The following is a 15,684-nucleotide window of genomic DNA, read 5'->3' as shown; positions in this document are numbered from 1 at the left end:
CATTGCTCTCGAAAAGGATTACTGGCTCCTCATTCAACACAATTCTGGTTTCTTTCTTTCCCCCTTTCTAGTTCTCTGTGTGTGCAGCCATTGCCCTTTTGCTGAATAAAACAGAGCAGTGCACTGTACATTTTTTCGCTCTCTGAAAACTTTGGGGCTTTCAAAAGGCCTGTTTAAGGTTGTTAGCCACTCTGAGCAGTGGTGGCTATAGGGGAAAAGAAAATTCCCCAGTGAATGCACATCAATGGGCAGGCTTTCAGATGGCAGGAATACCGTCTTATAATGATGGAAGAATCGATATCGTGCCTGTAATGAGCCGCAAAGGGTACCTTATTCAGAGACTTAACTTCTTCCCCTGAGCCCATGCAGAGAAGTTTTAAAAGACAGCTCATTAATTACCCACCTGCATCTAATACAGATTTGTAACCTGTTGAGGGCCGTGCCTGGCTCCTGGGTGTGCAGCTTACTGTTCATCCAGGGGGAAAGCCTGCATTAACTGGACATTTTAGTGGGCCTGAAGTAACAGAGCCAACCAGGAATTTGATACTACAGTGACCCTGGACATGACAACTGCCCTTGCACGGATAGAGTTTGGATTTGCAAAGAACTATATGTGTGTATTTCATTCAAGTGGCTGGCTTCTCTGCCTCGTAGCTCCTGTGTGAAGCTAGCCATCAGAGATGTCCTGGCTATTCAGTTCCACTGTCCCCTGCTTGCTTTATGTACACACAATCCCCTAAAGTCAATATGCCGTCACACACAGCAGGTCAAACCCTGCCTTCTGTAGATCATGAGCTACATGTGTTTGGGAGCAGGTACGCCCCCTTTCTAGGTACTCCAGTAGCTCTAGAATACCCAAGTTGTGCCACCAAAACATACATAAATAGATTTCCCCAGCTTGCTGGTGAGGCATCGGCAAGGGAAGTATTATCCCCTCTTTAGACATGGGCAACTGAGGCAGAGAGATGAAGTGTGGAGTGATGAAGTTCCAGATCTCACAGGGAGTCTGGGGCATAGTCGGGGTCGCCCAAGTCCCAGGCTAGTGGTTTCCTCTAGTGGTCTACTGCCACATAACCAGCCTTCCTCCCTATGCACAGGTAGAAATCCAGCAAATTATTTTATCCTCTTCCCTTCAGTTGTAGCCTCAGGATATTAAAGTCCCGTGGCCAATGATGCATGCATGTATGGTGTAACTCCTCCCCCAGACCCTTCCATTGCAGGAAGGATGGAGGCTATTGTTTCAGACCAAAGTTTAGGATGGGAAGATTTTGCGATTGTGTTGACTGCCTATTGTGGGACTGCATTTGTCCCAGCTTTTCCCATCCCTTGAACCAAAGGAGGTGCTGGATAAGCGCTATGAAATGTTACCGATTCCTTTCAGTATAGACACAGTGACACATCCCTAGTATCCAAGGAAGCGTTTAAAGAACTGCCTAGACAAATGTCTCCCCTTGAGCCTCTGGGATCGTTCAAATCATATTTCTGACCCCACTCCCCAAGCCAGGACACTTAGCACTTCATGGCAACAGCAGAGATGGAAGTGAGATTTGTCTGCTTCAGAAGCCACTTGAGCTAAAGGGGCAAGTACAGGGCCTGTGACCTACAACTGAGCAGTTACGACTCTAGGGGGAGGCCCACATTCATACAAGTCGTGTGTTTGTTCATAGGGGGCGAGGGCTCAGCCCAGGGGTGAAAGTAACTTAAAGGAGTTACCGGTATGCCGGAGTCCTGAGCAGGGGTGTGGCCTCAACTGGAAGAGGCGTGGCCTCAACCAGAAGAGGCGGGCCTTTAAGATTTAAAGGCCCTGGGGCTCCGGCTGTGGCTGGGAGCCCCAGGGCCTTTAAATCACCCTGGAGCTCCCAGCTGCAGAGACAGCTGGGAGCCCCGGGGCTCAGGGGCGAATTAAAGGGCCCAGGGCTCCAGCCGCCGAGGAGCTCTGGGCCCTTTAAATCAGCGCCGCGGAAGCCGGTCCAGTTCGGCACGGCGTACTGGCTCTTGCCGGTACGCCGTACCGGCTTACTTTCACCTCTGGCTCAGCCTAAAAGTCAAACTCTCGGTTTCTGCATATTTTAATATGTACAGTGTAATAAGAGCAATTAAAAATAAACCTCGTTAAAGCAACTTAGCCCCATTCTGACTTGAATGACTTTTTTGTCGATTTGAGGCCGTTTCAGTTACACTGGTAGGAGCCCTGCCCTGCTTTTTCAAGCCCTGCCTCAGCAGCCATATGCCTCTGCAGTGTGGCCTAGTGGACAGCCTGGCACTTGGGAGACCTGAGTTCTATTCCTGGTTGCGGTGGGACCTGGGCGCCATCTCCCCATGTGCGGTGCTGACTGTTGGGCAAAACTGATTGGAAAATGGAATTTCCATCCTGTGGGAAATGGATATTTTGTTTGTGCCCTGAACTGGGACAAAAACCTGAAATAACAACGCTTGTGGCACACTAAGGAGTTCAGAAAGACTTTGATTTGGAAAGGTTGAAACGCCATGGAGAGGCAGTGGTGCATCATGGGAAACGTAGTCCAGCCAGTGAGCTGGGCTTATAGGGGAGAATGGGAGCATAAGGAATCCAGAAGTACAACTCCCATCAGGCCCCGTGGCAGCTTAGGCGGTCACAGGGATTAACACTGACCTGAAGGAAAACATTTAATTCAATTTTCTCTAATAGAAAATCCTGTGAAAAGCCCTCTCCTTTCCCACGGGAGATTTTGTTTTCAGTGAAGCCCCATTTTCTGACACTCAGGTGTTTTGTTCAGTGTTTTTATCCAGCCCTGGCACTGGGTATATCGTTCCATTGCCCATGATGGGCTAGGTTCAGCCTAGGCATTATGTAGGTGCGCAGTGGGAGGGAGGAAGCCTGTGCAGAATGGCATTGTGTGCTCTGGGTATTGCAGGCTCTGCTCCCTCTCTACTTCCCTACGGGGTCATAGTGCTAACGAGGGGCTAAGAATAGGCAGAGCCTGGGTGTAAAATGCTGCAGGGATATAGCACATTGCACGCTCCCCCTGTCACTGCAGAGCTCCAGGAAACCTTCCATCTCCCCAGGGCAGGACATCCCCAGAGCGCCCCCTGCTGCAGTGTCATTCTGCACCCCTTTAGCATCCTGCCCCGAATGCAAAGCTGCCCGTGAGTGGCACAAACTGGCCCCATGGGACTATGCTTGGTAGTAAGCACTGTGGATACAATGTTCAAACATGCCAAACTGACCCATTAAAAACAAGTTAGGCACTTTAGGCTCCTAAATCACTGAACATTTGTACCCTAGATCTGTTAGTGAGAATTTGCAGAATCAGGCCCTTCGTTTTCCCTGTCTAGAGCACTTGCTAACAGCGAGGCACTGCAAACATTTAGCACAAAGGCTGCATCCATGGAGCATATGGTATAATCATCTCAAAAGAAAGCAGACTCTTCGGTAACATATTAGCAGGCTACTTAAAAACAGAGTGTAATTCATTTAATATGAACACACCGCACCTTTCTCTCAAGCAGTGTTAGTAAGTGCCTGTTTACTTTTTAAACTGGTCCTTGAAAGCAAGAGTACCTGACAATCCAAAAGAGGCCAGGCTTTTCACTTGCCATTCCAGCTCATTTTTACTGATCTCAAAAATCAGATTGACGTCTTCATAATATTTATCAGTCAGGACCTTGAGGTTTCTCAGGTCTCCCGTGACCAGTGCTGTATAGTACTTTTCCGCTGGAGCATGAGCCATTAATGGGTACTCTGATTCCACTTTCCGAAGGATCTGTAGCTTCTCTATAACGGGTCCTGGCAGCTCATCCATTGCAATGCACTGCAACTTATTTTAGTACAAGACCTAGCCGTGTGGATAGACGGTCTTTTATAGTTTTCCATTGTCCTGTTACCATTGTCCAATTATAATCCAGTTAGAGTTCTATTGTTGTTGTATTTATAACTCCAGTGGGGTCAGATGATAATGGTTACTTGATACAGTAGGGGTCATATGGACTCCTGGATATAGCAACAGCAAGCCTGCCTAGTTATATATATACATATGTATGTATGTAATCACAAGGTGATAGCTAAGGTCAAATGTTCACAGTGCAGCTTTGTGTCAGCACCTCTTTGATTAAACTCCTGTTTTAATTCCAGACAGCAGGTTGGCGGAGAAAGAGACCAGTTTAATCTGGGAGGAAAATTTCCCCATAATAAAAGAAACCACTCACCCCAAGGTCTTTAACTTCTTTTTCCCTAGCTGAATGAATTTATATGACTTGTATTCTTCTGGAGTCTGTGTAAAAATACATGTTGTAAGTGGTTTAGCTGGGAGACTGATTTTTTTCAGGACTATGATCCATATTTCCAGCGCAATCCACTGTCATATGCTTTTGAGCACAAAAGAGCCATTAGGTGCAATTGGGTTTCACATTAAGTGATAATACTCTGCCGCAGAAGCCGTGCTCAGAATAGCGTCTTCTGAGTATCTCAAAGCACTTTATAAACATGAATGAATTAAAAACTCACAGCACCTTTTGATCTAAGAATTAATATCCTTGTGCTATGTATAGCAAACAGACAGAACCTGATCCCGTTACCATTTAAATTAAAGGCAAAACTCCCATAGACTTCAATGGGGTTGCAAGGATGTGCGGGTCGGTTCAGCTGCTCTCACTGAAGTCACTGGGAGTTTTACAATGGGAGCAGGATCAAGCCCTAACTAATATACTCAAGCTCACGCAGGATGACTATGCAGAGTCAAGAATTGACGATGGATCTCATGACTCCCAGTCTGATGGCTTAAGCCCAAGAACATTCCTCTCAATTAATAGGTTTCATATAATCTAAAACTTTAAGATCCATGTCCTAACTGCCCCCCCAGAGTAAATATCCAAAGAAATCTCCTTGAGAAAACACAATGACCTAAAGAAATTGCAACCTAATGAAGCTAGCAAACAATGTACAAAAAATGGAGGAGTTGTGACCTGGTGCTGAAATTCTATTACAGCTCCCAAACTAAATAGGGTCACTAGTTGGATGGAATAGTTGACAGAATATGTAGGTGAGGATGGAAGTGATTCTGGCGTTTCTGTAGAGGGTGTTCTCTACAATCGGACAGCTTTCCATTGTTTCCTAGAGTTTGTCAATGTATTGCTTTGTTTTCCTTTTACCTTCTTTCCCACAGACCCATGTGTATCTCCGCATTCATCATTGTGCTATCATGTCTGCAGTATAGACGCCACTATAGCCTCTTGTGCCACCTCCTCGGTACTGCAAAGAATCAGAGGACCTTGTAACGAAGCATGTTGCAAAAGTCACATTGAACTTCTTCTACAGTGCAGCATCTTGAAAGTTGCGCTAGACCCCAGCCAAACTCCCAGATCTGAACACTTTCAATCTTTTGAGGGACGGGTGAATTTGAAATCAGATCCAGACCTAACTTTTGTGTCTCAGCCCCACCTGCTAGAAAACTAGAACTAAAATAGAACATTGATTTATCCTAACTAGTAAGGCTTCAACTCCTCAATATTTTATTTTTCCTCTTGGCTTTGAGAGAGGGACTCTTCCTGAACCATAAAATGACGTCTCCACGTGTGTCAGCACCTGAAGTTTATCTAAGATCATCCAAAACTTTTAATGTTTTTCTTAATTTTCCTTCTCCCTCCAAATCCAATCAGATTCTTCCTATCCTCTTTTCCACCCTTGCCTCTCCAACCTTCAGCTGATCCTTAGTCTCCAGTGCCTCTTCCTTGTCTCATCCAAGCCTTTGCGCTTGTTGATATTCCACCGGGCAGGGGAGGTCTCTGGCGATGTGCTCTATTCGTCCTCCATATATTACGTGGTTGACTTGAATGTTGCACCATTGTAATATGGCAGATGTCCCAATAGATCTTGCTGACCCTTCTGCACCCCAGCGGTGTCTTTGAGCAAAGGCAGTAAACTTTTGGGGTAAGTAAGGAAGGTAGGGGCAGGAATGAGTGTATCACTTGAACTGTTTTGAACCTGAATGTACAGTAGTTTGGGCTTGGTTTGAGATTCAGATTGGTGTTTGGTTCATATCGTCTCATAATTTCTCCCAGCAATTAACCTGGTGGTTGCCATAGAGGAAATCTGGGTTTGGCTCCTGATCTTTTATTTCCCACCCCAGGTGCAGCTGGGAAATCAACATGTAGGAAGGGATTATCTTCTCACCCTCCCCCCCCCCCCCCCGCATGCAAGTTAGGGAGCAGGGCTGATATGTTCAGTAGAGAACCTAATCCTCGGCCACAAGAATGTGAAGTGGGACGTATTGTGTCTGGAAAAGAGGGGTGTGAGTAGCACAGGAGTGGAAAAAACGGGGGAGAAAATCCCCAAAACTTAAACAGCCAGAGGCAGTGTGTTACAATATTCAGATCCGCGTTTCATCCCTCCCCCTTTTTATGAGCCATTATTTCCATCCAATTACTCAAATGTTGCGGTCAGTGCAGGGACACAGTTACAATAATAACAGCATTACTAACGTGTGAGGCTAAAATTAGCCATGACTGGGAGGATTTTAATAATCCCTAAGTATCCCTAAGTGGGGCATGTAACCAACACCATTCTGTCTCGGTTACTTCACTCATATGCTAGCTAAGGCAAGCTGGTTTTCCAAATCATTAGAAGCTACGGTATGAAGATCAGGATGAAACCATATTTTCATGTTTTTAGTTAAATGTAGGGGTAATAAAATTAGCATTGATTCCTGGCAGGTGGATTATTGTGGGTTTGTTGGTCACTTTCTGAAGTCTGTGCACTTCTGAGTGAAATCTTGGATACATAGAAATGCTGCTGGCTAATAAACGGGAAAGAGCAAGGAAGGTTCCCCAGTTGGATTGCTAAAGAAGCCGAGGATATAAACCTCATTGCTCCACGAGAGAAAAGACTGTAACTAACCTGCAGCTTTGGATCTAAAGTTGTCCTAATTTGTTAGAATGAAGAAACTTCATAGTTGTGGCAGAATTTGGATGTATAGTCAATAGATTTTCAAGAAAGGGAACTTCATATAGACACTGTGGGTGAAATCCTCACCCCACTGAAATCACAATGGGAGTTGCACCATTGACTTCAGTAGAGCCAGGATTTTAGCCCATATACCTACTTCTGGACACTTTGAGTTGCTTGCTTTTGGCCCGTGCACCATTTTCGGATACTCTTCCCTGGGAATCAAGTGTTACTGGGTTTCTTTTGTTTTCTTTGAATGATATTCAATGGTCTGAAATTACTGTATTTTTAAAACTAAAATCCATTTCAGAACATAAATAATTCTGATCAAAACTGCAGTAGATATTGTTCTATGCTCCTTAAAATATGCCTTTTTATACTGTTTGCCATGTGCCGATCTCAACATGCTTTACAAAGGAGGTCAATATCAATGATCCCTTTGTACAGATGGAGAAACTAAGGCACGGAATGAGGAAGTGACTTGCCCCAGGTCACCCAGCAAACCAGTGGCAGGGCTCAGAATTAAACTCAAGTCCTAATTCAGTAACCAAGACACTAGGCCGCACTGCCTCCCCAATAGACCACAAATATATTCTCTATGTAACTTGAAGGAGATGTAGACATTCTGTGTACTTCATCATTAAAAGTACAAAATTCTCTTCCTGCCTGCAACCTGGGAACATGTGACACAACTACTATCTTGCGTTTCAGGTCAGCATGCAGAATGTTAATGATAGTGATCTCTCACTCATGGAGACTTGATATTTGTTCTTTGTGTTGTTTTTCTTAACATAAAATAAGTAATCTAGACTGAAACAGATCTCTTGCTCTATTTGCATGGGGAAATTAATTTTTGTTATGACTTGGTCAGAAATTACATCAGTGATGGTGAAATATCACTCTATGACCTTGGACAAAGCTACGTTCTTTTGCTTGCCTTTATATATTATGTTTTGGATGGTCTTTTCTCCTGTCTATTCATATGCAGAGTAGGAACTGCTGTTGACAGAGGGTCAGTTTCTGATTAGTTGATGGTGATGAGCAGAGCTAAGCAAATAATGCACTTTATTTCGGGCACTTTGTGGGCTAAATTGAGAAAAAAAAAACAACCTCCCCAAAAATCTGATTTGATTCAAACTGAAATGTATTTTTTTTGTCAAATTGAAAAATTTTGTTTTGAATGGACCAAAACATTTGTCAAAGTTTTCATTTTGAGTTGCCTGTTTTGGGTATTTTTCATCTTTTTTGGTGTGCATATGGTTTTTTTTTTTTAAGTTGGTCAAATTTGAAATCCAAATGCCATTTCAAAGCAAAAATCAAAACCAAAATGTTTCAAAACAAAAAAGTGAAAAAGAAACATTTTGACTCTTCTGATTTTTTTTTCCAACTGAAACTATTCTTTGAATTCAACCTGAATTTGGCAAATGGTTTTGGGCCCTCCAAAATGCCTTTTTTGTTTTAAAAAAAAGTCGCCCAACTGAAATTATAAGTTACTTATGTCTCATTCTATTGAAACCAATGGCACTGGTTGTGGAGTAAAATGCTTCCCTACCTGACTAAGGGCACCACAATCTGTTCCAAAGTAATCTTCCTAGTTTCAGTGTTTTTGTCATTCTTCCTTCCTTGTAATCCTCAAGAGAAAGTCCTTGATATATAGTTTCACTTTGTTAGTCTGCCCACCCAAAATAATAAACAGGTTTTAGGTTTAGGGCCTGATCCGGACAATAATTATGCACGTGAGTAACTCTACTTAATGGACTAACTCAGATCTGTAAATTACTCAGGGATGTATTTGCAGGATAGGGCCCATAAAGGTACAGCTCACAAGCATGCCCCCTCCATTAGCAATAGCATTACAACCATTAATCTTTAATATGTTTAGTATCTTACCCTTCTTTCCGAATATGAATGTTTGTAGAGTACACCTCATTTAACAAAACATTAAGCAATTTTACTTCTTCAGATCAAGTGTGTCTATTAATAATGACTCAAATTGTCTGAGCTGATTTCACATTATTAGGAAAACTCATTATTGTCATGTGAAAGAGCACAATATGCAAAACTAAAAAGAGTAAATTGAGAGCATGTTTACTAATTTATTACCCTTAAGCTGCTACATAACAGCTTTGTTAGTTTATAACATTATATAGGCTTCAAATCATAACTTCCAATACTGTCAACCCCAAGGATTCAAAATCACAAGATTGGCTTAAAAATCAGGAGATTTTTACATATACATTTTGGGGTTTTTAGAATCCAGATGACTTTTAAACCTTTAGGGTGTATTCTGGTTAAGTTTTGAAGCCTTGCTCCACAACCAAGAGAACTAAATATTTTTTTAAATGAAATTTAAGATTCTTACATATTTTAAGAAAAATTCCAAGTAAGCATGAGAAACAATAGTCACAAGAGGTGTCAACACTAATTAATAGTGTCCTCTCTAATGATCGTGTATTAACAGATTTAAAAGTAAATAACTAATTGTAATTGAGACATGAGTATTTCATTCACAGTTGTGTAAATACAGAAAAACAAACAAACAATCCCTTCCCCCACAGGAGATATGCAAGTCAACTCTCATTCAGATTCTTAAAAGAGGTAAGATACTCTTTGACCGTGATCTTAGTTCTGATATTTGTAGTCCATGAAAGTACTAGTAAGTGCTAGTGCTGACAGGAGTTTTTGTGGAAACAAGAAATTGAGCAAATATTGGAAAATATTCATCATGTAAACCATGCAGTCATAAAGATGAGCATCGAGGGGGAGGGATAGCTCAGTGGTTGGAGCATTGGCCTGCTAAACCCAGGGTTGTGAGCTCAATCTTTGAGAGGGCCACTTAGGGATCTGGGGCAAAATCAGTACTTGATTCTGCCTAGTGAGGGCAGGAGGCTGGACTCAATGATCTTTCAAGGTCCCTTCTAGTTCTAGGAGATAGGATATATCTATTAATTTAATTATTAACATACAGTTAAAATTTTTAAAGTAGAAGAATCTCTTCAGAGCTTACCTTCTAGCATTCTTATCAGAACAGTACTTTTATTAGTACTATTGTTATCAACACTAAAGGTGAGGTAGAAAAGCCTGCCTTTTATAGGATCCTAGACTTCTCTTCCCATCATGCTTTGCTAAAATCAGGTTGACCTAGGCTTCCCTTTTCCTTGCTCTTTCAGAGAATCATGTCTGCTCTAACCAAGTCTTAAGTGTGTTCTCCAGGTAAGGATGAATTTTCTAGGGTCTGCTTCCTCACTTTGTTTTTTCTCTCTCAAACCATTCTGTTCCAAATTGATAATCCTGTGGAAGAAAGAAGGGACCCATTCTTTTTCAGGGCTGCATTCTTAGGCTGTGAACAAACAAAGAGGGAGGATGCATTTATCTTGTTACAAAGCATGGTACCTTTTTCCCTAAGGCCCTTTTCTCATTCCCAGAGACAGTTTGCTTTATTGCAGTAGCGTTGATATGTTTATAATTATTGTACTGCTTATTTACCTGTGGAAATTACTCATGTGACTTAAATATCCAATTAAACCAGCTCATATTTACATATCGGGTTCTTGCAATTGATTGCACACACGCTATAGGCTAAGAACTTACCACCCACATTATTAGGAAATGATGTTGAATCATAAATAAATTTGAGACAACTGCAATAGAGAAAAAGGCAAAGTTTGTCCAATAAATTATTAATGATAAATTATTTGTCCAGCTCAAGCATAAACTTATTGTTCTTGAGACTGATTCTCTGCTGTCTCGTATCTTGTGATTTGGGAGCATTTTGTGCACACTTAGATATGTAAATGAAGGCACAAAGTGCAAGGCAGGGGAGAACCAACACCCTTGGTTAGACTCTGGATCAGACACACAATTATGTAGGTCAGGGAAGAGCAGAGAGGACTGTGAGACTTGCCTGAGAGACCAAGCAAAGCTAAGTGAATGGGCAACATGATGACAAATTAAGTTCAATGTTTATAAAGGCAAAGTAATGCACATTGGAGGGAAAAATTGAAATGACTTGTACACCTTATAACGTTCAGAAGTAACTGTATTAATTCAGGAAAGAGATCTGTCATTGCAGACCGCTCAATGAAGACCTCTGCTCAGTGTGGTTAAATACACAGAGCTGGTCAAAATTATTCCAATGCAACAACTTTCTATTGGAAAATGCGGATTTGACTAAGTTGCCCTGTTTTGTGGGAACATATTGATTTTATCAACATTTTTGAAGAGAAATTACCCAAGCATTTAGATAAGGTCACAATGTTTTGTTTTGACTCGTATCACGTATATCATACATATACATAACAAATTTTAACAGAAAATTCCTGTTCAGCTCCAATAATAGTGTACTGGTGTCCTCTGCTGTCTTTTAAATTTGGTTTGGTGCAGGTAGAAAAATTATAGCTCTTTGTTTAATTAGAAATAAAGACATTCAGATATGGAATTAGTTTTTCACTGGCCAAAGAAAGACCACTTCCTCAATACCTGTGTACAAATTTCATCTGAATCCACATCAAATCAAATTTCCCATGAAGTTGATGTTAGCAAAGAGAACTTTGCCTATTATTTTTTTCCTGTGGCAGGCAGCTATGAAATGGTAAGGTGAATAATGGTGTGTGAAGCTTTGGCAAACTGGCCTCATGTCATATGGCTTGTGAAATTCCATCCAGTTACAGTAGGTTTGCTGATTAGTACGCTCCATAGTGCTCTCACATATACAATGGTCTCTCCCCACTTCTCAGTGATAGCTAAGTACAGTAGTGATGTCTCATGTTACCAAGACTTCATTACTTTCATAAATTGTGCTGGAAGATACTTACTTGTACACCAGGAAGTATCGTAAATAATTTAAAGTAAGCTCCATTTGTCAAAATCAATGCCAAAGTATGCTAGGATGCATTATCCTTGCTCTCCTAAACGGTGTGTTCCCTTCATGGCTAATCCACAACATCTGGTAACTCGCAATGAGGCTTCCAGTCATTAATGTGAATTTTCAAGGTTTTACCGCCTTGTTCAAAGATGCAGCATGACTGTGAGGGCAGAGCTGAAACGTCACCTTTAAACACAGTTGACTTTAAATATGAGGGGAGCAGGGGCTTGAATTCTTCTATGTTAGCAACTCCCAGTTTGCTCCCTCTGTCTCTCTAGCAGCTTTTATATGTCCTATTGCTATGTGCCTCACGATTGTTAGTGACTTTATCCTTGCAACACCCCGTGAAACGGGGCGTTACTTCTATTCCTATTTTGCAAAGGCCCAGAGGTACTCAGACTTCTAAGCACCCATATCTCCTCTTGAGGTCAATAGGAGTTGTGGGTGTGTGGCACCCAGGGCCGGCTCTAGGCACCAGCTTGCCAAACAGGCGGCCACTCCGGAGAGGGGCGGCAGGTCCAACTATTTGGTGGACGGTCCCTCACTCCCGCTCGGAGCCAAAGACTGCGCAGATTGCAATCGCGGCTTTTTTTTTTTTTTGCGCCGCTTGGGGCGGCAAAAACCCTGAAGCCGGCCCTGGTGGCACCTCTGAAAATCAGGCCCTGTGGGACTTGCCCAAGTTCACACTTGCACCCCATCTCTTGATACCAGGCCAGTGCCTCAACCACTGGCCCATCTTGACTAGTCTTCATTGCCCACAACCTCTGCACTCTGACCCCACAGACTCCAGGCTCCAAAGGCTAATTCAATACAGGGCATTTAAGCAGCGGATTCTCCACACTGATCCCCCCAGGCGTGGGGACTGGGCCTAATCAGCAGTCCTCCCAGACCTCTGATAGCACTGCTTCTTCTCCCCAGCTGCTCTCTCTGTGCTTGCTTCATGGCTCTTTCTCTGAATGCTGCACTGCATGGGAAACCAACTTACCTAAAAGGGGAAATTAGAAAGTCTGATTGTTCTCTAGGCTAAGTTCTCTCTTGTATTTGGAAAAAAAAATGATATAAAACAGTTTAAAAACAGAAGAACCAGGAAAATAACGTACCCCCCGCGTGGATTAGACAATGACAGGACATGCACAGTTGGCTTACTTGCACAAGACTCATCCTTTTCCTCTCTCTTATTCCGCATGACTATTAGAGTTGCAGAGACTGTGGCCATGGTGCCTCCAGCATGGCCAAAAGTCCTGAATGCGTGGAAGCCAGCCTGAGCGCCAGTGAAATCTCCTTCCCATGCACTACGTCCTGAGTCCAAGTCTCTGCCTTCCTCTGAGAAATGGGTATAGGTCACTGCTGGAGCTAGCTCCATATTGTACTTTCATAGAATATCAGGGTTGGAAGGGACCTCAAGAGGTCATCTAGTCCACCCCCCTGCTCATAGCAGGACCAATCCCCAGACAGATTTTTGCCCCAGATCCCTAAATGGGCCCCTCAAGGATTGAACTCACAACCCTGGGTTTAGGAGGCCAATGCTCAAACCACTGAGCTATGTCCCCCCGCACTGAGCTATCCCACTTTGTTCTGTTTCCTGGCTGGACAAAGAGGCTGTGATGCTCAGAAGTGTGCGCATTCTGTTTTTCTTACTCTTTCCATGGAAGAGAGGCTCCTATGTTGATACAGAGGCATAACACTTTTGTCTGCACGTTGTCTTCATAAACACGATGCAACGATAACTTCTGGTTGCTTTAATTTTAAGAAATGAAGTACTGTTTGCATTCTGGTATCAAGATTTTCTTTAAAGGGTTTAAGTGTTAATATCGAACTCAAAACAGCTGAAACGGAAGGCAAAATAGTTGTGTGGCGGTTGTTTTGGTGCAACACTGCCCCCTAAGGGTGTGAAAAAGTAACTGTAAAAGCAGTGATGTAATGAATTGTTCAGTGTAACAGAGGAGACTGGGAATGTTGGGGTCAGCACCATGTCATAGGGTGGCTTGCTCCTCTAAGGCCAGAGGCCTGGAAACAATTGGTCTGGGCTAATTAGGTGGCCCACCACAGCTGAGTTGGGATGTGAGTATTAATTAGCTGGCTATAAAAAAGAAGCTGCAAGCTAAGGTGGAGATGTTATGACAGCATCAGGCAGGAAAGCCTGGGACAGAGGCTGAACCAATAGAAGGGACTGCAAAGATGTCCAGCTGGGGAGGCCTAGGAGAGACTCTGACCATCTCAGAGAGAGACTACAGAGCTATCCAGACAGCAGAGAAGCCTGGGGCTTACAGTAGCAGGAGCTGCTGCTAGAGGAAGCTGAGACTAACTGCTCAAGAAGCTGCTGAGCTAGCAAGGAAAACTCATCCTGGCCTAGCTCCCTGAAGAATTTTCTGAAGAGATTCAGAAACTGTTGTTCTGGGGACTTTTAACGTTTTGCCTGGGCTCTGTGCTAAGGGCCTTTAAACCATTGTGCAAGTGGTCCTTTCAGAATGATTTATTAAATGGAGCTATGCTGAAGTTAGTTAGAGAGTCTGGCTTCTCCTCGACAGGGCTGTTAACTAATTGTTACCTTGTCATGGGGGAAACTGAGGCAGGCCACAGCAGAGCCACACACAGCCACAGGTGAACGTTTAGGAGGCGACAGTGACCCTTGGGCATACCAGATAGACAGAGAAGCCAGCAAAACTCAGTAACCTGGAACTTAGAGGCCTGAGTGCTGGGATTGCAAAAGATTCATGTGATTATTCCTGTTAGGGAGTGGATGGCGTACTTAGCTCCGTTAGGTTTTTGTCCAAACTCTAATTTACAAAGAGAGGCAGACTCCAACAGAGTTAAATTTATGAGTGTTATCTGCCTGGAAATTGTTCTAATGCAAGGTAGGGTTGAGAAACACTCTTCAGTGTGGAGAGCAAATTGATCTTTGATCCTGACCTGATTGCTGCACTTACGGTGGCCTGTCTGCTAGAATAATGTATTCAATTGTTTAAACCTTGGCAAACACTGAGCATAGGGTGGAATACTGGAAAGAGGTGAAACTAGTATGATGATGATCAAGCTTGGAGCTAGTCTAAAGTGCCAGCTCATAGCATGGAAAACCAGTGCCCTGTTAGACTATATCTAATGTTCAGGTAAACAAAATTTCATCTGTCAATGTCTTCCCATTAAGGAATGCTAGTTCTTCACACAATGAAAATGATAATGACATTTTAAGTCTCTATTTTTGCCATTTAAAAAATATCACAGTTACCTACTAGCACTAAAGGGTGCAGGTGAGCTTGTGGCTCCTTCATCCAGTCATCATTAGAGAGTTCGATGGTGGCATTCACATGTTGCACTTCAGTGCAGATCAAATCCATCACTGTGTTCTCATCCCCGACGTCCAGGGCAGCCTTTAATCTCCTCACCAAATCGGAGCTGGCTGGGTGATCAGGAATACAGTCAAAGCTGGACATTTTCAATTCTTTGCACTTGGGAAGCACGTTTTATTATTTTTAATACAGCGTACAAAGGCGGCCAGTTGTAAATGAGAAGCGTGTGCTATAAAAAGACAGCTCTGCTCATATTACACCAGTTGGGAATTACAACGGGAGAAGGAGCCAGATGTAAGGGAGCCACTGAAAAGAACCATACACAATAAACTGTCTTTCAAAAGGTGGAGGTGATTTTTTTTTTTTGTTAACTTGGTGTTTATACCATAAGTGTAGCGGGGAGAAATTGAGACAGGCCCTCCCAGAGGACTTCCAGAGGAAAAGCTGTTGCATTCAGAACTGTCACACAGAATGAGGAAAACGAAAAACCCTCACCCAAAACACAATAAACCCTCTGTATAATGCTTAAAAAATAGTTTGCTGAGATTAGAGTTTCGAAACCTCTGCTTAGCAGGAGAGAAGCCTTTTGATATTTCTCTCACTTGAGAGATCAA

General features: G+C 42.9%; 1 protein-coding gene across 2 annotated transcripts in view; it reads right to left on the bottom strand.

Moving 5' to 3' along the window:
• ASB18 (ankyrin repeat and SOCS box containing 18) overlaps positions 1–15,214 on the bottom strand; it is a 45,155-nt gene extending 29,941 nt beyond the window's left edge. Inside the window, exons 1-2 of one of the 2 annotated variants that reach the window (XM_054044287.1) lie at positions 15,020–15,214; positions 3,542–3,686 (exon numbers count right to left, since the gene is read on the bottom strand). In XM_054044287.1, the coding sequence (XP_053900262.1) occupies positions 3,542–3,686; positions 15,020–15,214 (340 nt within the window). Of the gene's footprint in view, positions 1–3,541; positions 3,848–15,019 lie in introns of those variants that run through there. The other variant, XM_054044286.1, reaches the window with a different exon arrangement.
• Positions 15,215–15,684: the final 470 nt, after the last annotated feature.

This window comes from Malaclemys terrapin, chromosome 11, assembly GCF_027887155.1.
Source record: "Malaclemys terrapin pileata isolate rMalTer1 chromosome 11, rMalTer1.hap1, whole genome shotgun sequence".
Taxonomy (NCBI): domain Eukaryota; kingdom Metazoa; phylum Chordata; order Testudines; family Emydidae; genus Malaclemys; species Malaclemys terrapin.
Note: the sequence above shows the minus strand (reverse complement) of the source record. Positions and strands in the feature narration are given on the sequence as shown.